Source organism: Capra hircus, chromosome 10 (assembly GCF_001704415.2).
Source record: "Capra hircus breed San Clemente chromosome 10, ASM170441v1, whole genome shotgun sequence".
Lineage (NCBI taxonomy): Eukaryota > Metazoa > Chordata > Mammalia > Artiodactyla > Bovidae > Capra > Capra hircus.
Genome location: NC_030817.1, coordinates 93,667,000 through 93,688,559, shown reverse-complemented (window position 1 = coordinate 93,688,559; position 21,560 = coordinate 93,667,000). Strand labels below are relative to the sequence as shown.

Genomic DNA, 21,560 nt, shown 5'->3' with positions numbered 1-21,560 from the left:
ATAAACAAATCAGTGGGTACGCAGCTTTACATAATGGTAAGTGTTGTAGAGACACTAAGACAGGCCTTGAGGATAAAAGTGGAATTGAGGGTTGGGGCCTCTCTGAAGAAACGACCTTAAACTGAGACCTGGAAAGTACAAAGGAGGCGTCCACGTGTGCAAATGCTCAGAGCAGTTCAGGCACAGAAAATGTCGAATGCAAAGACCCTGAGGGGACTTCACTGAGGATAAGAAATACTGAACAGTCTCTCACTCCGACACTCTTAGAAAGGCTGGCTGGCGTACAACCACCATCGTTTCATTGCAAGGCTGGGCTTCCTGGGAAATAAGGCAAAGCCCTTAAAATAGAACTAAACTTTGTGCTTTCAGAGAGCCGGCAGCATGTTGGTGAGATGGACCAAGGGAGGGAGGGAGCCAGCAGCAGGCGAGCTCAGAGACATAGGTGGGGACCCGTTTCTGTCAGCTGCAGCCCTTTTGAAAAATAATTCCTTTATATGAAGCTCTCAGATCCAATGTGAAGTGAACATGGTATGTTTTCTTAGCTCCATCATAGAATTTCCTCTGTATTTTGGATATTTGAGACATCTGAACTTCTGCTACAGAAAACATTGAGAGTAGACATCCCCTCCCACAGTTTACGATGTAGTTAATTTAGCAGCCCGCAGAGTCCTCATGTGTTAAATTCCCAGAAACTGCTCATGAATCTAAGGCTGATGTCACATGTCATTGGTGTTTACATCATTTACCAACAGATTTCATGTTTAAGAGTGAGCACAGGCATGAGGATATGATATGGCATAAGATTCCACCTCAAACCCCGGTGGAGAAGGTTCTGGCATATAACTTCAGCTGCCTGGCCTTGAGGAACTCATGTCACCTTCAGAATCTCTCTTGGCCTCTGGGCAAACAGTGAATAATTACACTGCTCTCCTGGGGATGGAATGTAGACTATCTGACTTTTGCTCACAGCAGCCTTCTAAATACCGAGCATTGCAAAAATTAGAATTTTGCCTCACCATCATTCATCTCTGCCTCCATAAATCTCTTCTCTGTTTTCAATTGGATTTGATATGCTTCATTATTTCTCCTTTAGAATCATGGTGGAATGTTGCTTTCAGCCATTTTATGTTCATTCAAATATTGGTTTTCTTTTAGTTCTTGAAGAGATTTCTGTTGGTGTCCCATTTGCTTGTTTTCATTGTATATGGTATATGTGTGGAAGCATGGGCAAATGCCAGGTCTTAATCATTGTGCTGGTCGGCATGCTGGCAGGAAACAGTGCCACCCTTGGCAGGAGTCACTGAAAAGAGCTGTGTGGGAACGGTCAAGAGAAGCCCATACAGAATGATAAAGCACCCTGGAGCTAGTAGCAGAAGGGCCTCCTGTACTCGCTTACGCCTCAGGTCAGGAGGAGAGTAGGACTGCCAGAACCCGACAAGAGATGCGGTTCCATGAGAAGGTTCCCAGGGACGAGCACACCCACTGTCAAACCTCCATGCGACCAGCGGGAGGGGAGAGGGAGGGAAGGGGAGTAAATATCCTGAACCCTGATCCCACCCTCTCTTCTCCTGCCAGTGCTTCCTTCATCCAGCCCAGCTGGGAGCCGATGGACCAGGCAGCCAGTCGGTGTGGCCCACGGGGGGCCGGTTCCTGGCTCACAGCAGAGGCAAGGGTCCAGAGTAATCTGAAGGAGCAGACAGGGGATACCCAGCCCAGGAGTCTGCTGGAGAAAGCACTGCCCCAATTTCATTGACCTGGGTCTTTGCAGTTTGTTTGTCCAGAAATATACATGCACCTCCATCCCCAGCCCCAGCCCGCGTTGACTGCAAGCGCCTTTCTTCTCAGCACTGTTATTGGCCATCTTCAAGTTGAGCTGGTCACTGTGGCTCATGCCCAGACCAGCTCACTCTTCTGGGGGTGGTAAGAGTTGACCATTAATCGGTTCCAGGTGTGGCCGCTCACAGTGGCGTGGGGTCCTCGTTCCCCCTCACCCTTCCCCTCTTCCTTTCCCAGGGTGGAGCTTCAGCATGGGGTCAGCCTACCAGTTCCACAGTTGGCGTGTGTTTGTCATCGTCTGCGCCCTCCCCTGTGCCTCCTCGGTGGTGGCCCTCACGTTCATGCCCGAAAGCCCACGGTTCTTGCTGGAGGTAACGTTCATGATTACAAATACTCAAGGAAGCCAGAGACATTGAAACAAGTTCCTTTTAATCCTAGGAGGGCATGTTTGCCTCTTCAGGAGGTACATTTTTCCTTCCTCCTACAGAACTATGAAGGGTTTGGTTTCATGGAGACATAGTTTCAACAACCAGCATGTGAAAAGGCTGCCTCATGGCCTGAAAGCACTAATGTTCCTCCTCAAGCAAGTGGTTTCCCTCCATGAAGAAAACGCGCCTTATTGTTTTATAAAGGAAACACTCTTCCTTGAGCTGCTGCTGCACTCAGGGTATCAAGGTGTCTGTGTTTCCAGTGGGATGAACCTAAACCATTTGCACTGTTGCACCCAATGGGATCTGACAAGATCACATGGTTACTGGAAAATCGGGGAGCATGTGTGTCTCACCTCCTGACCATTCACTGTCGACTCATATCGCTTAGGTTGGGAAACATGATGAAGCCTGGATGATTCTGAAGCTAATTCACGACACAAACATGAGAGCACGGGGTCAGCCTGAGAAGGTCTTCACGGTGAGTACTGCTTCTCGGTGAATCCTTTATGCCAGAGGCCGAGAAACCTTTTCTGAAAAGGCCTGGTCGTAAATTCCTCTCTCGCTGCACCCGCCACTTGTTTCTCAGCATCTCATACTTGCTGCTGCACTGCGGTCGTATGTGCTTTGACCTCTGCATGGAATGGTCTTCCATCCTCCAGTTACAAAATGTATTCTCAATGGGGAAAACTCATCTAAACTAATAAAAAATTGAATGCATAGTATTTTTTGGAAAGAACAGTATTTTTCTTTTTTCTCAGAACCTCCACCAAAATAAAAAAGAGTGGTTTTTAAATCCTTTGATGTAGGCAACATGTAATTACACCAAAAGTGTCTAAGTTAGGTGTAAAGGTGATATAAGCAACATATTCAATGTCTTATAAACAGTGTCAGTTATAGTTCTTAGAATAAGTGAAATAGTTCCCGATTAAACAATCCCTTGACACTTATTGACTCGTTACATTTTTAATATGAAACAGATTTTTCGTAATATGAAGGTATATTTCAGTCTGGCCTCTATCTAAATGATCACAGATTCTTAATGAATATAAATTTTTTTCTGCAGTGTAATGGAGGAACAAAGGTAAATAATGGATGTCCACCATTGAGGACCTGGAATCCTCTGAGTGAACCCTTCTTTTGAGTAGACGCACTACAGAGGAAGAGTAAATTAAAGGATCATAAGGCGAAAGGAATCTTGAGGTGTCAATGTCACCTAACTCTTCTCAGCCGGTTGAGAATAAACCCTCTACCCAAGATTTCTGAGAAGGTGTCTCTGTAGAACATCATTGTCCTGCTAACCTGCTTTTTCTTCCAGAAGGTCTCAGTTACCAAGTTCATTCACAATCATCTACATCAATATGACTGTATAAAGGTTAGGTGGGAATAAGATGGGACCACTCTAAAAGAATGGTTCATCTCAATCATTTATATGTGACTTCCAAAGTCATTACAGGATTCCACCGTGACACATTCGATCTTTTTCTTATTATATCTACAACATGGCAGATTCACATGCCTTCCGCAAAGGTCTTCTTCCTGTGCACCTAATTTGAATACTGTTTTTCAGGATGTTGTTTGCAGCAAACTCCTCTTTTAAGTTCATTCACATTCTCCTTAGCTGATCTCAGCTACTTCCCAGGTCTTTTTCTCCAAATGGACAAACTGAGCTCCAGACATACATGTTGAAGGGCTTTGTGGCCTTACTCCTATGTACTAGAGGCCCTTCAAATTCTGAATTTCTAAATCTGAACTTCTCACCTGAAGAGTCTCCAAGTCTCTTCTTTGTCCGAAGACTTATCAGCAAGTGCCACCAGCACCACCAAAACTAGACCCCTGAAAAACTATCCTATTTCTTTCTTTCCTTTATCTCTATTATGTCCAAAAAATCCAGTATGTCTCATTATTCTCCATCCTAAATATCTCTCATCATTGTCTCTTACTTTCTACCCTTATTTGCCACTGATTTGGTTCATTCCTCCCTACTCCCTGCCCTCTGCCCTTGCACCATTCTTCAGGAGTCACAAAGATTAATTGCAGTTTCCAATACAGTCTTTTCTCTTACACCTCTGGATGTTTGCATGTGGTATTCCTCCCACTTGGAATGCCCTTCAAATCATTGATAACACATGGCAAATGACATACTTCTCCGTAAGCTCCAGCTCAAATTCCACAGTCCATCAAGTCTTCTCTCTCACTCCCAGGTCAGCTTGGGTGTTCTGTACAGTATGTCTCTCCCATCTGATGCAGATTTCCACTGGGATACTTTCTAATTTACCTGGTAATTGCTTAGAGAGCACTGTGCTTTATGATTGCATCTCCAGGGTCTATACCAGTCCTGGCTCCCATGAGTACTGATGAAAGAATGTACAAACAAACAGACATTAGTGAATGGAGAAGAAGCCTCTCAAAAGTAATATATTGAGTCAGAATGGCCTTCGTCAAAAACACACAAATAACAAATGTTGGTGAGAATGTGGAGAAAAGGGACCCTTTGTACATTGTTGTTGAGAAGTGTAAATTGGTGAAGACACTGTGGAAAACAGTAGGGAGATTCCTCAAAAAACTGAAAATAGAACTACCATATGACTTAACAATGCCGCTCCTGGGTATACATCCAAAAAAACTCAAAAATGTTAATTTGAAAAGATACATGAACCCATGCAACCCATTGTTCACAGCATTATTTATGATAGCCAAGATACAGAAGCAGTCTATGTGTCCATTAGCGGATGGATGAAGAAGATGATATTATAAACAGCAGAATATTACTCAGCCATAAAAAAGAATAAAATTTTGCCATTTACAGCAATATGGGTGAACTTGGAGGGCATTGTGCTAAATGAAAGAATTCAGACTGAGAAAGACAAATACCGTATACCACTTTTATGTGGAATCTAAAAAAACACAGCAACCTAGTGAATATAACAAAACAGAAGTGGGCTTACAGGTGTAGAGAACAAACTAGTGGTTAGCAGTGGGGAGAAGGGGGAGGAGAGGAGAGGGACAGTAAAGGGGTAGGAGAAAAAGGAATTATTATGGGATTATATGAAATCATCTGCATGAAACTTTTGAAATTGTAAAACACTATAGAATTCAATGACTCTTTCATTCAATACAAAAAAAGATTTGTTGTCTAGTCGCTAAGTCATGTCCAAGAATTTGTTGTTCAGTCACTAAGTCGTGTCCGACTCTTTGCGATCCCATGGGCTGCCGCATGCCAGGCTTCCACGTCCTCCGCTATCTCCTGGAACCTGCTCAAGTTCATGTCCATTGAGTCAGTGATGCTATCTTAAAAAAAAAAAAAAGGAATACCCCTGTGATTTAAAAAGAAAACAAAACTTTAGAGTGCCACAAAATAATGACTGGTTTGTAGCTGACCCTGTTTGTAATCCTGCTTTTAACTCAGACATCATCGTCACTAAATACAGACATCTTTGTTTACATAGCCAGGGAGAGGCTACTGCCCACCTGGTATAATTCAAAAGATACCGAGGGTCCTCAAATCACCTCTGTCAAAAGCTGGTCTTGGTACCTGGATTTGTGCAGTAGAAGTACTGCTTCAGATGTTGGCAGTCTCTCCAGAAAGATCTATCCAGAAGTTATCCCTGGCAGGAATAGCGTGTGTGTACGATCCTGTCCTCTCTCGGGTTTGTCAAAGGCAGGTAGGTTTTGACTAACAAGGTAAGATGGGATAGGTCCACAAAGGAAAAACGCTTTCCTTTTTTTTCCCCCTCTTTTCGGGCTTCATTCTCTGTGCTGAAACATTGCTTCTCCTGACTCTTGGCTCTTTTCCTTAGGAGAAGGAGGCTAGCTTAAGTCAGGGATACAGGCTATACCTCCATCATTTGTTCCCCTTCTGTCACTGAAGAGTCACTGTTGGTGCTTGCAACTTAAACTCATTCATTGAACTTCACCTTCAGGTCACCTGTGGGTATTTGCTAACTAGTCACTGTGGGTTTGGGCTTCCCAGGTGATGGTAGGGATAAAGAATCTGCCTGCTAATGCAGGAGACATGGGTTTGATCCCTGGGCCAGGAAGATCTCCTGAAGGAGGAAATGGCAGCCCACTTCAGTATTCTTGCATGGGAAATCCTATGGACAGAGGAGCCTGGTGGGCTCCAGTTCATGGGGTTGCAAAGAGTCAGACGTAACTGAACGCACACTATTTGGTTGTGAGAGAAGGAAGAGGGGGTCAAGAATGGAAGTTATATGGGAAAGTTCTAAGAACTCTGTTTAGGGGCCCAATTCATCAAGTAAGTAGGTTCCAAAGAAAAGTGTGTTCAGTCACTTTTGTCTAAGCAAAGTAATTCTTAATCCACAAGTGGCTCTATCTGGAGTTTTATCTGCTAGTGTGTGCCTTTTTTTAAAGTCTAGTTTCTTGAAATGGAGTTGATTTACAATATTGTGTTAATTTCTACTGTACAGCAAAGGGATTCAGTTATGCATGTCTATGCATTCTTTATCGTGTTCTTTTCCATTATGGTTTTTCACAAGATATAGTTCCCTGTGTCATACAGTAGGACTTTGTTGTTTATCCGTTCTCTTTTTAATAGTTTGCTAATCCCAAACTCTCAATCCTTCCCCCCGCCCCCCACCTCCCAATGTGTGCCTTTTTAGTCGTGATTCAGAGAAGGGCATTTTGTTTCATTTAATTCCATTACTACTTACTCTTCCCCCTCTTCTGTATGGCGTTCACCCTCCCATTCATTCTTTATTCAGTTCTTTTAGGTGCCTTTGAGTCTGTATACTGACACCAGTGGTCTCATATTTATGGATACCTGCTTATGTATCAAACACCTGCTTCCTTTTTGTCGGCATCCGCTTTCACTCCTTTAAAAACAAATTGTAAGCCTAAACGCTACAACTTCAGAGACGAAAACTCAGCACTTTGTCCTCTGTTGCTCTTTACAGGTAAACAGAATCAAAACCCCAAGACAGATAGATGAACTGATTGAAATTGAGAGCGACACGGGAACATGGTTCAGGAGGTGCTCTGTTCGCATCCGCACAGAACTGTATGGCGTAAGTAACAAGCCCGCCCTGACTCGCGGGCCCGCTTGTCGCTGGAGGTTAGTCAGAAACAGGGTTGACAGAATCCGCCCCGTGAGTGGGGCTCTTCCCCCTCCTGCCCAGGGCACCTGACTCCTGGTGTGGGACCAGGTAATAGGATTCCCTTGCTATCAGCAGGGTAGCCAAGACGTTGCTTTTGGCGGGGAGGGAAGGTGTTAAACAAGGAGTCCTACCAGTGACGGGGTACACCTGTCTGTTGGAAGCTGATAAAAAAAAATTCCAGCATTTGGTTTCCTGTAGCCTTTAGCTTTGGAGAAGGCAGTGGCAACCCACTCCAGTGTTCTTGCCTGGAGAATCCCAGGGACGGGGGAGCCTGGTGGGCTGCCGTCTATTGGGTTGCACAGAGTCGGACACCACTGAAGCGACTTAGCAGCAGCAGCAGCCTTTAGCTTTTACATTTTAAGTCCAAATGAATCCAGCCTGAAGAAAAGGCAACATTTTTTAATAATTTGTGAGAGGGGGTTGGGAAGTAGAGTTGCCTAGGGACTGGCATAAGAAAACTGACTCTCTGATATTTCACAGATTTGGTTGACTTTTATGAGATGTTTCACCTACCCAGTCAGGGAAAATACCATAAAACTCACGATTGTATGGTTCACGCTGTCCTTTGGGTAAGTGATCCTTACGTTTTTGGTGAACGAAATCTTTAAATTTCCGTACTGTAACTCCTAACCTCGCTGCTTTCTTCTCTTATACTGTGATGTTATTAACTCTAGATTTTTTTTTCTTTTTAGATTTGCTAACAGTTACAGTTTTTATCAAGCAATCATTTTATTTATGTTCTCATAAAACTGGGGTGGCAAAACCAACGGTGTTTGGAAAGTTCGTTAAGACCAAGGATGCTTTGCTCCCATGAGTTCTCCACTCTCTCCTCATTGGCGGAGCTCCATCCCTGCTGGCCTCTTTGTTCTTCCTCCAATGTGCCAGAACTTTCTTGAACATGTCCTATCTCGGGTCTGTGCCCTGCCCCTAGACATGGGCCAGCTCGTTTCTCTCCTCCTTTGAGGCTTTCCTCCTCAGTGAGACTTCCCCAAGTACCTTTTTAAAACTGCAGCTTCTCAGTCCCCCTTCAGATTCCCTGTCCCCTTCTCAGCCTTATTATTCCCCATTGTGCCTTCTATCATCTTCTAATAGACAAAAAGCTTTTTCATTCTGTAGGAATAAAGAAAGCTCTGTCTTCTTCCTCTGGAAGCTCTGTGAGAACAGAGATTTTAAACTGTTTTGCTCACTGATATACAGCCCTGGCACAAAATAAGTGCTCAATAAATAGTTGTCAGGGCTTCCCAGGGGGTTCAGTGGTAAAGAATCATCCTGCCAATGCAGGAGACAAATTTGAATGCAGAGTTCCAAAGAATAGCAAGAAGAGATAAGAAAAGACTTCTTCAGTGATCAGTGCAAAGAAATAGAGGAAAACAATAGAATGGAAAAGACTAGAGATCTCTTCAAGAAAACTAGGTATACCAAGAGAATATTTCATGCTAAGATGGGGACAATAAAGGACAGAAACGATATGGACCGATCAGAAGCAGAAGATATTAAGAAGAGGTGGCAAGAATACACAGAAAAACTATACGAAAAAGAGCCTCATGACCCAGATAACCACAATGGTGTGATCACTGACCTAGAGGCAGACATCAAGTGGGCCTTAGAAAGCATCACTACGAACAAAGCTAGTGGAGGTGATGGAATTCCAGTTGAGCTATTTCAAATCCTGGAAGATGATGCTGTGAGAGTGCTGCACTCTATATGCCAGCACTGGAAAATTCAACAGTGACCACAGTACTGAAAAAGATCAGTTTTCATTCCAATCCCAAAGAAAGGCAATGCCAAAGAATGTTCAAACTACCACACAATTGCACTCATCTCACATGCTAGCAAAGTAATGCTCAAAATTCTCCAAGCCAGGCTCCAACAGTATGTGAACCATGAACTTCCAGATGTTCAAGCTGGTTTTAGAAAAGGCAGAGGAACCAGAGATCAAATTGCTAACATCTGCTGGATCATCGAAAAAGCAAGAGAGTTCCAGAAAAACATCTACTTCTGGTTTATTGACTATGCCAAAGCCTTTGACTGTGTGGATCACAACAAACTGTGGAAAATTCTTCAAGAGATGGGAATACCAGACCACCTTGCCTGCCTCCTGAGAAATCTGTATGCAGGTCAAGAAGCAACAGTTATAACTGGACATGGAACAACAGGCTGGTTCCAAATCGGGAAACGAGTGCATCAAGGCTGTATATTGTCACCCTGCTTATTTAACTTCTGTGCAGAGTACATCATGCAAAATGCCAGGCTGGATGAAGCACAAGCTGGAATCAAGATTGCCAGGAGAAATATCAGTAACTTCAGATGTGCAGATGACACTACGTTATGGCAGAAAGTGAAGAACTAAAGACCCTCTTGATGAAAGTGAAAGAGGAGAGTGAAAAAGTTGACTTAAAACTCAACATTCAGAAAACTTAAGATCATCGCATCCAGTCCCATCACTTCATGGCAAATAGATGGGGAAACAATGGAAACAGTGAGAGAGATTATTGAGACTTGATTTATCCAAAATCACTGCAGATGGTGACTGTAGCCATGAAATTAAAAGTTGCTTGCTCCTTGGAAGAAAAGCTATGACAAACCTAGACAGAATATTAAAAAGCAGAGACATTACTTTGCCAACAAAGGTCCGTCTAGTCAAGGCTATGGTTTTTCCAGTGGTCATATATGGATGTGAGAGTTGGACTATAAAGAAAGGTGAGCACCGAAGAATTGATGCTTTTGAACTCTGGTGGTGGAGAAGACTCTTGAAAGTCTCTCGGACTGTAAGGAGATCTAACCAGTCCATCCTAAAGGAAATCAGTCCTGAATATTCACTGGAAGGACTGATGTTGAAGCTGAAACTCCAATACTTTGGCCACTGATGTGAAGAACTGATTTATTGGACAAGACCCTGATGCTGAGAAAGACTGAAGGTGGGAGGAGAAGGGGACGACAGAGGATGAGATGGTTGGATGGCATCACTGACTCAAGGGACATGAGTTTGAATAGGCTCTGGGAGTTGGTGATGGGCAGGGAAGCCTGGCGTGCCGCAGTCCATGGGGTGGCAAAGAGTCAGATAAGACTGAGCAACTGAACTGAACTGAATGCGGAAGATAAGGAGATGCAAGTTCAGTCCCTGGGTCAGGAAGATTCCCTGGAGGGGGAAATGGCAACCCACTGCAGTATTCTTGTCTAGAGAATCCTGGACAGAGGAGCCTGGCAGGCTACACTCCATAGGGTCGCAGAGTGGAGACGACTTAAGCAACTTAGCATGGACGCGTGCAAGTTTCTACTATGTGCTAAACACTGGCTAGATCCAAATAAAAAGCAAAACAAACGTCTTGCTCTTGAAATGTGAAGAGTTACAGAATAATATCTATGATTTATTTTGTTTACTTACCTGTTATTGACCACATTTTAAGCCTTATGATTTCCTTAAACAGTCCCTGAAACTTCAAACAATATGTAGCATTCAGTGGCTATCCAGTAAACACGGGCTGAATAAATGGAACGTAGCAGAAACTCCTGCAAGTTATTGATGATGAATGTTCCAGGGTGTCATGCTTCCCTCATTGTTGCCGTTTTTTGAAGATTTGTATCCTCTGGATATGAATAGAGATCCCTGCAGAGTTGCTGCCTCCAGAGTCGTTTCATATTCAGTGGCCACCACTCACACCCCTGCAGTAATTATTTCATGATCTGTGAAGACAAGAGGCTGGAATCTATGGAATCCCGAGGCAGAGATATTTCAGGAATCCTGATGACAATGCTGATGATAAAAGCGACTTAGTCTTTTGAGCACTCACTATGTGCTGGGTATTTTGCATTCCATTTAATCTAAGCAGTTGCCCAGGGAGGTGGTTACTCTCATCATTCTGATATTAGAGATGGCAGGTAACTGATGCTTTGATAACTTACCGAAGATCACATGGCTGGTAAGTGGTGAGGCCAGGATTCTAAACCTAGCTTGTCTATCTGCACAAGTGATTCTCATAACCACTTCTTCCCTCGTGTAGCTCAGTGTAACTGGGGATAAATCAGAGCAGTGGTTCTCGAACTTGAGTATCAGAAGAGTTCCTTGGAGGACTCCACCCCACAGTTTCTGATTCAGCAGGTCTGGATGAGGCCCGAGGGTCTGCATTTCTAACAAGTTCCCAGGTGATGCTGATGGTGCTGGTCCAGGCGTTGTCCAGTGAAGATATAACATCAGCCACATGCATCATTTTAAATGTCCTGGCGGTCACGTTTAAAAAGGGGTGAAAAAAAGGAAAAGGAAACTGGTGAAACAAACTTTAATAATATATCTTATTATTATTAATGATATATTATTATATCTTATTAATAAGAAAACAATAATTATTATTACTTTAATAAACAAACTTTAATAATATATCTTATTTCACTCATTTTGTCCAAAATATTATCATTTCTTGACATTTAATCAATATGATTAATGACTTAATTTTACATTTTTCCCATACGTGTGTCTCATCTGGACTGGTCACATTTAACTGCTCATACCTGTGGTTAGCGGCTACTGCTCTGAAGATCATGGCAGCGTGGCTGAGCTATAACCTGTTAGAATGACACACTAGAGGCGAGAGGTAGAAAGTGGGCAATAACCTGGCTTTTCCAATAAATACTTAAACGACCTTTTTCCCAGCCTTGAACCTCAGGGGCATGGGCTCTGCCCCCAGGCTAACAGGACCACGGTAGTGAAGGAACCAGGAAAAATCATCCATTAATAAAGAGGTCATTGTCTAAGGGCCCTCACAGTTTGGGGACCCCAGGAATTTGTAGCTCGAGACTAGGAGATGGGGTTCTTCAGTGCAGCCTAAGGGGATGAGGAGAAACCTCCGGGCCAGGATGCGCCTGTGTAGGATGGAATTCTTACACATGTCTCTTTCCCAAGGAGGGACTCAGGACCTGGGATTCTCCAAGGAAACATAAGCCATCCCTCTAGTTTGATTCTTGCAGACCTGTGATGAGGAGGGGCCAATGAGATTCCTGTTTGCTGACCCATAATGATAAGGGGCTGGGGTGGGGGTGGGGGGAGTGAGGGCACAGTGCTAATTAACACTGCTTCTCTGGGAACCACCACCTCTCTGAAAGTAGCAGGGAGGCGGTCATGGCTGCTAGAGTGCCAGCACCTTTGGAGACGCCTTTACAGCATGCACCCACTGGGTCTCCAGGTGGCGGCCATCAGCATAGCTCCAGGAGCAGCTCCAGGCAAAGTGATGAGAAAAAACGGTTTCTCTGTGATATGGAATTCTGAAATGTGATCATTCTTAAAAAAGGATCAAGCTCCGAGCCTTTGGAGTGGGAGCACTGACTCCAAGACTCTAGACTACCAGAGAACTAACCCTAGGGAGTATCAAATAGTGAGAACTCACACAAAGGAAACCATTTAGATACAAGACCAGGCATCACTCAACTACCAGAGGCACCCTGTGCAGGATGCCTCATCTAAACAACAAACGAAGCAAAAATACAAACCCAATCATCAGCAGACAGGATTACCACCTAACTCAGCCTTGTCCATCAGAGGACAAACAAATGAAAAAACCCAGCACAAATCTCACCCTATACGAAGCTTACTGGACCAATCTTAGGAGAGCAGAAACCAAAAGGAAGAAAGAATTCAACCTTGAAGGCTGGGAAAAGGATACCTCAAACACAATAAGTTAAAGTAATAATAATGAAAAGGCAGAGAAATACTACACAAATGAAGGAACAAACTAGAAACACAGAAGTCCATAAAAGTGAAGAGGAAATAGACAAACTACCTGAAAAATAATTCAGAATAATGATAGTAAAGATGATGAAAAACCTTGAAAGCAAACACCTTTACAAACTCACATTTCTTTGTCTTTGCAGGTACTACGGATTATCTGTTTGGTTCCCCGATGTCATTAAACATCTGCAGTCGAATGTGTTGAAAAATGTAGATGAACCAAAAGTGAAATTTTCAGATGCAACTATTAACTTTACAATGGCAAATCAGATTATTACCGGAATGGAATGCGACAATGGCAGGTCCAGAAACTCTTAAATCATTTAATTTCCTACCTCGTCTTAAAAATGTATTTCTTATTTGCCTTCATGACACTAAAATATGCGTATGCATAATTTTTTTTCAGTTGGTACATGTAGTCATTTTCAGACTGAATTCAAATGCTTCCAAATAGCCTTTAAAGAAAAGATACACGTATATCAGTTAATTCACTTAAATTCCTTCTTAAACTGAGCTACTTCCCATTTGTAAAGGAGTGGAATTGACTGGTGTGAAAAGAAAATTCAGAGAGGCCTTGGAAAGTGAGCAAAATAAATTGTTACAGAAGGGAAGAGTAAGGATTATGAGAAAACAGGTTATAGTGTTATTTAACTTAAAGAGGAAATCTGACAGGTGATTTCATGCCTGTTTTCTGTCTCTGGGAAAGGGAGCTACTCTTCAGAATTCCTTCCTTCTCCACTATGCTGGTTTAAGAATTGGGGTTAAGTTGTATCAGAGAAAGTTTCAGTTAAAGAATAGGAATGATTTTCCAAAGTTAAGGGCTTTGAAAATAGGAGATAAGTTAGCAAAGGACATTTTTGAGTATGGAGTGTGGAACTCCTCGTGATGCGGAGGAAGAACTGATTCAAGAAATGGTCGTGGTTTATTTTTTGGAGATGGAAAAGGGCAGACAAGGCCCTCATTTCTACCCATTATTTATCTGAGCAAATGGTTGCTGGTATGACTTTCTGTTGGTTTACATCATTCTTAGGAAATTCTTCCAATTTAAAAAGAGATCAAAGTAAAAGTCTAACATAATTGATAAAAGTTTCTCTGGGCAAAAACCAGTTTGGAAAGATGAAAAATAATTCTGTGGGATGCTTATGGTTTGTGTAATGACAAGGAGAGTTACCAACTAGGAGGGAACTGTAGATTGGCAATTCACTGGGAGGCCTGATCCACAGAGGATCACCTTTACGCTCCCTCCCAAAATACTGACTTGAATCTGTACTTGTTTTTCCACAGAAATCTTGGAGTCAAGTGCTCTATAATTCTAGGTTGAAAATTGACTTCATTATTTAAAAATTATTATAATCTCGTTAGAAATTTCTAGTATGCCATATTTTAAAGAAAAAGTTCTAAGCTGGTCAATCATGGAGAAATTTTTTCCTTTGGCAATATAATGATTAATAATTTTAATAGTATTAAAATCCTTGTAAAGCCTATAAGTTTATTTTAGAAGGTGACAGAAAAAAATTTTTTTTGTCTTTCACGGAAATTTGAAATACCACTAACTAACACATTTTTAAAAAATAGTTTTCCTGTTCAGCATTCTAAAATGGCAGTTCTTCATGTACTGGTAAGGAGTGGCCTCTGAAGTAGACTCTGAGGAGAACAAAGCAAAGTGTAGAATAGCGTCTTCTTTGCTGGCACGCGGAATGCAGAGCACTTCCTGAAGAGCATACGAGAAAATGACAACAGTGGTCCTCCCTGGGAAAAACAACTGGATAGCTTGAGAATGGGAGGGAAAAGACTCATTTTCTCCTTTTTGAACATTTTGAATTGTTCTCCATGTGTATTCTATGCAGATAGCATCCAGTGAAAATAATAATTGTTTCCCCTTTCCAAATGCAGTTTCATTTCAGAAAATTAGTGATCTTCTTTAAATGTGCTGTGATTTACCCTCCTTCTGTAGATAGATTTATGGCTTAGGTGATCTTACTCTGAACTCCTAGAGTAGGGGGTGAATTTTTTAAGGAGGTTGGTCTCATAGGCACTTAGTGCATTCCGAGCTGACAAATGCAGCCTGGCATTAGAGTGAGGACGATCTTTAAAACCTCAGTAGTGAATTACTTTTAAGTCATCTTCCTTGCCTAGGAGGGTTGGTCCCTTTCTGCTCTAATAACACTGGTATTTGGTGTATTAACTTCTTCCCCAGTTGAGCAAACATTTTCCTCTCAATAACTGGTGAAGGATACATTCACAGTCTCTTAATTAATTACCAAGACACATTGATGGATATGTATACATGTCTCCCAAGGGTCTTTATCAACACTTAATATCTGAACCATAAGCTCTTCTAAGATGTCAGAATGATTGTGCCTGTTGTCATCTCCACCTTCCCTCTTGCATCACCCAAAAATGAATCGGAGCAAGTTTCATCATTCTACCATTTCCAAAAGTAGGCCGAGCTATGGTCATTCAGCTTGGTTTGAGGAATACCTCTTGGTGCTGAGAAGAAAAATATTCTTGGAAATGACTGTGAGCTATGAGTTTCTTGACCCTTGAGGTAATCATTCCTAACATAAGTGATTCTCCCATCATCTCTTCAAGATAATTGGAAGTCCCTACGCTAGAATAAAGAATCTTGGGATTATCAGCTTGGGAAATAGACATTCATTAAAAGTAAGCATGGGAGCACATGCTCAAGTTACAGCTGTTAGCCCCAAATAGAGAATTTTCAAATAAAGGCATATGTGAAGGAGCAAGAGGGAGGATAGGATTGAAAAATAAAGAATCGGTAGCCACAGGTAATCTCCAAACTCAATGCCTTCAACTGTATACCCCACAAACACCCTTTTAACAACATTGCTGAAAGCTATATGAAGTTATTTAGGATGCCATCTCTTTTTCTGGTGGAAAATAATATTGGGGAACAATAAGATAGTCAAAAGGACAGGCTCTATGAGGAAGAGGGGGGAAAGCTAAGAGTTTAGAAAATCCAGAAGCCACTGTCCTTTTTAATTAAGAGAATCCGTAGTAGAACCTCAGGCAACCCTCTTCAGTATTCTTTCCTGGCGAGTCCCATAGACAGAGGAGCCTGGTGGGCTACAGACCATCGTGTCGCAGAGTCGGACACGACTGAAGCGATTTAGCACGGCCCATAGCGGACCATCACATCTCTAAATCTGTTTGACTTAACTTTGAACCCTGATAGACACAATCACTGACATGAATTTTTCGTGTGTGTTGGACAGATTTGCAGGGATCAGGTTCAAATCCATAACTTTCAAAAATTCAGTTTTTAAGTCCTGCACCTTTGAGGATGTGACTTCAGTCAACACCTACTTCAAGAACTGCACATTTATTGAAACTGTTTTTAACAAAACAGGTAGGTGTACCACTTAACCCTGCCTGGATCCTCTTCACAGCCCTGGTTCTTGGAAGAAACGTGATACCTATTTGGTGATAGGTGTGGGCAGATGCTTATGGGGGAAGTGAACGTTGAAGTACAAATGAACAAACTCCCTCCATCAGGTTGGGTCAAAGCTGAGCTTGTAGTGACTGTTTTTGTCAGATTTAATGCAGATGGAACAGGCTGAGCTCAAAGTTGGCAGGAAAAAAAAAAAATCCTGTGGTGAATAATTTTTAAAGCAGAGAATTAACTTGTAGTCATTTGACAGTCTTGATTTCAAACTCTGCTATTAGCTTAAGTGAGCTGGCCTGAACTACAGAGATGGACAAGTACATGCCCAGTCACATATAGTCTTTTAATTCAATCCATTTAATGGAGTCTGGGAAACACCTCAGGGGAAAAGAGGAGGGAAGCAAACATTGACTGAACGCTGACTATATGCTGGTTCCTGTCTCAGGTTATTAGACACTCATTGTCTTGTTCAATTTTCACAATAGCGGAAGCTTCAAAAACTGCAGTAATTTGGCCGCAGTTGTACAGCTGCTCACAGGTGACATATGAGCCCAGGCTCATCTGATCACACAGCCCCTGCTCTATCACCCCGCACATTGGTCCATCTGTCCCATGAGGTCAAAATAATGGCCCAACACCAGCAGAAGGACCAGCACCACTTTGTTACCAGCCCTGCCTTCTCGATGCTCAGACAGGAGCCACCTCTGCCTAGCTCCAAGTGAGGATGGTGTCAGGGTTCTTAGGGTTTGTTTAAACAGTGATTTCTCACTGTCTTCCAACCCATTCAACCTCAGAAGACCAGCTTTTTAGGCCGATTTTGATCAGCGAGGATAACTGTTTTGATCCTCATTACCTTTTAGCAGAACCCACCATCATCTGCAACTCCTTTTGGCTAGATCCAAGATTCAGAACAAAACTCAACAGTGAATGCTGGTGACTGTCCAATGAGACCAACTCTGGTTCCTCCATGGGTTCCTCCACTTAAACTGTCACTTGCAAATTCAGCTTCAAGGACCCAAGGAAAGTCCTTTTTCTTCTCACTGCCTCAGAGCCCTATAAAATGGCAGTAGTAAGGCTGATTCATGCACATTTTAGAACAAATTATTTTTGTAATTGTAGTGTAAAAGCTATTAGTACTCTAATGATGGTCCTTATGTAACATGATAATTAGAACAAAGTAACAACATAAAGGAGTCAGCAAGCAATATAATTAGCAATGACCAACCATAAGAAATCAGGGGATAATTGGATTCCATTTATTCCTTTATGCAATAAAGGTATTCCTTCCTTCAGCTGCATTGGGACCCTGTAACCCAGGGTCCTTGACTAGACCCTGTGCCTTGGCCAGCTCTGAAACCCTCAGGGAGCTTCCAATACCATGTTTTTTTTATCATTTCTTGGCAAGTTTGCTCATATTCGTGTGCCAGCCTGATGCACTGAACTTTCTTTGTGTCCACAGATTTTGAGCCATATAAATTCATTAACTGCAGATTTCAAAACAGCACATTTTTGTACAACAAGACAGGATGCCAGTTTACCTTTGATGATGACTATAGTGCCTACTGGATTTATTTTGTCAACTTCCTGGGGACACTGGCGGTGTTGCCAGGGAACATCGTGTCTGCTCTCCTGATGGACAGAATCGGGCGCTTAACGATGCTAGGTATGTGCTTGCTTTCATGGAAAACATAGGCGCCGCCCTTGCGATCTAGAGGGAGCCTGTCTCCTGTGTTCCTCCCTACCCCCCTAGGATTTGCATCCCACAGAAATGAGGAGAAATCTCCTAAGACCTTTCATTAAGACTAAATTTTAGTTAAAAAAAAAAAAAGTCTCTAATTACATCTCATTTGAACCGCTTCTGTGAGTTACAGACTGAGAAACTAATTATGTGTGACTAATGTCCATTTTTCTACTTAGGAAGCTGAGTAATTGGTGATGTGTGTTTCATGCTTGCTGTGTTCAGAAGGTAGTTGAGAAGTAAAGCTTATATACAGATAAATACACCTGTAGCTGAGCTTTTTGAACCCAGAGTGCAGTTTCCTCTTGGGATTCAGTTTTGCTGTGAGATCTCAGAGAACCAGGGGTCCTTGCTCTACTGAGATGACAGGTAACACCCCCACCTTTTGTCTGCTACGTTGGCAGGTGGCTCTATGGTGCTTTCGGGGATCAGCTGTTTCTTCCTTTGGTTTGGCACCAGCGAATCCATGATGATAGGCATGCTGTGTCTGTACAATGGGTTGACCATCTCGGCCTGGAACTCTCTTGATGTGGTCACCGTGGAGCTGTACCCTACAGATCGGAGGTATGTTGAAATGGGCCTCCAGCAAGAGGTGCTCTGAGCCCCATGGGACCACTGAAAATCAGCCAAACTTCTCATTTCCTCCCCAAAGTGAAATTCCAAAGAAAAAAAATCTGGCTTATGAAGTTGTAGGTTCTATTCATATCTTTCATTTATTCTTCATTTTTTTAATAAAGCCAAACATGATTTCTTCTTCATTGACTATTACACTCAGTACCATAAAAATGTTATTACTTTGAAAACAGTTTGTAGATTAGTTTCACAATTTGAAAACATTCCTGGGGATTCATGATGATTGCTGAGAAGGGAAAGTCATGAATTTAGTGCTAAATATAACATTGGAATAGTTACAATGGAAATTGTTCCCAGATCTTTATAGCTTTATTTTATTTACAGCTAGATATTTTTATAGCAATGTATATATTATATAGTTAACTATATGTAATATGTGTATTATATAGTTAAATATATATGCAGTATTAGCATTAAATATATATACTAAATATTACAGTTACATTTAACTAAAATATGGTATGGGAAAATCAGGTTTGCCTAGGAACTGTGAAGGCTTTTGAGTATACATGAGTATTTAATTTATTAGACATTAATAACACATTGAAGTAACACTTTGAGGATTTGTTTTCTTTTTATTTATTTTGGCTGTGCTGGGTCTTTGTTGCTGCACAGGCCTTTCTCTAGTTAGGGGACTGGGGGCGCTCTAGTTACGGGCAGTGGGAGCAACTGGAGAGTGCAGTGCCCGGGCTTCTCATTGCGGAGGCTTCTCTTGTTGGGGAACATGGGCTCTAGGGCAGGCAGACTTCAGTACTGCAGCACGTGGGTTTAGCAGCCACAGTTAGCAAGCTCTCAAGCACAGGCTCAACACTTGTGGCACCTGGGCTTGGTAGCTTCCATGCTCATGGGATCTTCCCAGATCAGGGATTGAACCCATGTCTCCTGCATTGGTAGGTGGATTCTTTACCACTGAGCCACCAAGGAAGCTCTGAAGTTTGTTTTTTTTTTAAACCTGATTTTTTTTTTTTTGAGGTTTAGTCGATATTCAATATATATAAGTTTCAGATGTACAACATAGTGACTCAACTTTTAAAGGTTATATCCACTTATAGTTATTAGAAGATATTGGCTATATTCCATGTGTTATACAATATGTCCTTACAGCTTATTTATTTTATACATCTACTCATATATTTTAAAAAGAACATATGGGGGAATATGGTTGCTAGCAGGAGTTACTCGGGCGATGAAGCCAGTGAAGGGAGTTAACCGTGCCCATGACTTAGCTTGCTGGCTATGAGGAAGATGTAGTGAAGCAGGGAGGGATCAGCTGCAAGAGCCTCTGTGGACCCCTCATCAGTCCTGAGAGGGTCTTTACCTCATGTTTGGAAATGCCTAGATGAGCTCTGCATTAAGGCAACACAGAGAGGTCTCCAGAACACACCCCTTGACCTTGCTGGTCTTCTGAAGGGAAGCCCAACACATTTCCAGTGACCACAAAAAGATCACCATTAGAATAAAACTACGCATCTGTTCCCAAAATGGAGACACACAGACTCTGCACTTGATATCATAAAAAGGGCAAGACAGTAGGGCTTTGGGGTGGAGCTTCAGCAGCCGACTCATGAAAAGAGTCGTGAAGACAATGGCCACACTTGAAGACAAATGGCCTTTGCCTTTGATTTTGTGCCTGCTCTGTCACCATGGAGCCCTGTCTGCTCGAGCATGGAGTCAGGACTCTCTGGACTTTGAAGTGGAGGAGGGTTTTTCCTAGGACAGTGTAGAGACATTTGGGACGTCAATTTTCACTGATCCTGAGTCCCTTCTTTCATTTGTTGGCCACAGTGGGGTACATTCGCTGCATGCCCAGACTTTCTAACCTATATTTCTTCTTCATGAGTTTCTATTACCAAGCTTACGGGAACCCTGTATGTTCTCCTGTATCCACCTCCCTGCAGACCGTTGGGAACTCTGATGGACGTCTCCTTATCAGATATTCTAATCAGGAACCTCCTGTTGATGACTTAGGCTCTGAAAGGGACCATGCAACCCATGTCCAGCATCTCCTTCCTTCTTTCAACCAACAGTAGTTCTCTTTTGTGGGCAAGCTCCTGGGGTGGATGTCATGGATCTTGGACGAGGGTGCTGCCAAGGCAAGATCAAGACTCTGCAGCTTTCTTTTGTGCTCACTCTGTAAACTGGGCCCAGATGTGAATTAAACTAGACATTTAAGCTAAGCCCCTCCATGTGAAAGCAAAGTTATTTCATAGACTGTGACCTTTTAATTTTGCATTATCAAAGTTTGATACTATTTTAGATGAATCAGCCCCTTATCCCTCTGCTGTAGAATGGAAGGATGAAGGGTGAGTACTCTCCCGGGGCAAGATCCTGGCTGTAAAACAAAACACCATGAACTAGGCAGGGCGTCCATAAAAAACATGGACCTGCTGTGTTTCTGTTCTCAGAAAGGTTAAACATCAGCAAGATAGAGACAGAAATTGCTCTGTGTATTAGTTCAGGATCTCTGAGAAGCAGCAGACAAAGTGGGGTTAAACATGCACAGATTTTGTTAAAGGAAATGCAAATTATGAGAGAAAACAGGGAGAGAGATGTAGTCTTGCCCACAACATGAGCCTGAGCCCCATGAAAGAGTGAAGAAGGAAGACCAGTTGGGTGGAAGTGTTCCAGGCCACCAGTGAGCAGTCTCAGGAAGGCTTAGCATTGCTGTGCTAAAAGTCAGCTTCGGAGGAGTCCTGCTTGTCCTGGGGGCACCAGCCTGCCATAGTATTCCTCTTACAGTCAGTTA

The 21,560-nt window shown here is 42.5% G+C and overlaps 1 protein-coding gene across 1 annotated transcript in view; it reads left to right on the top strand.

Moving 5' to 3' along the window:
* The window catches only part of SV2C (synaptic vesicle glycoprotein 2C), a 216,719-nt gene that overhangs the window by 177,615 nt on the left and 17,544 nt on the right, over nt 1–21,560 (top strand). Inside the window, exons 5-12 of the mRNA XM_018053697.1 lie at nt 2,014–2,147; nt 2,596–2,685; nt 7,118–7,228; nt 7,799–7,887; nt 13,181–13,339; nt 16,274–16,407; nt 17,903–18,106; nt 18,586–18,745. Of these exons, the coding sequence (XP_017909186.1) occupies nt 2,014–2,147; nt 2,596–2,685; nt 7,118–7,228; nt 7,799–7,887; nt 13,181–13,339; nt 16,274–16,407; nt 17,903–18,106; nt 18,586–18,745 (1,081 nt within the window). The remainder of the gene's footprint in view (nt 1–2,013; nt 2,148–2,595; nt 2,686–7,117; nt 7,229–7,798; nt 7,888–13,180; nt 13,340–16,273; nt 16,408–17,902; nt 18,107–18,585; nt 18,746–21,560) is intronic.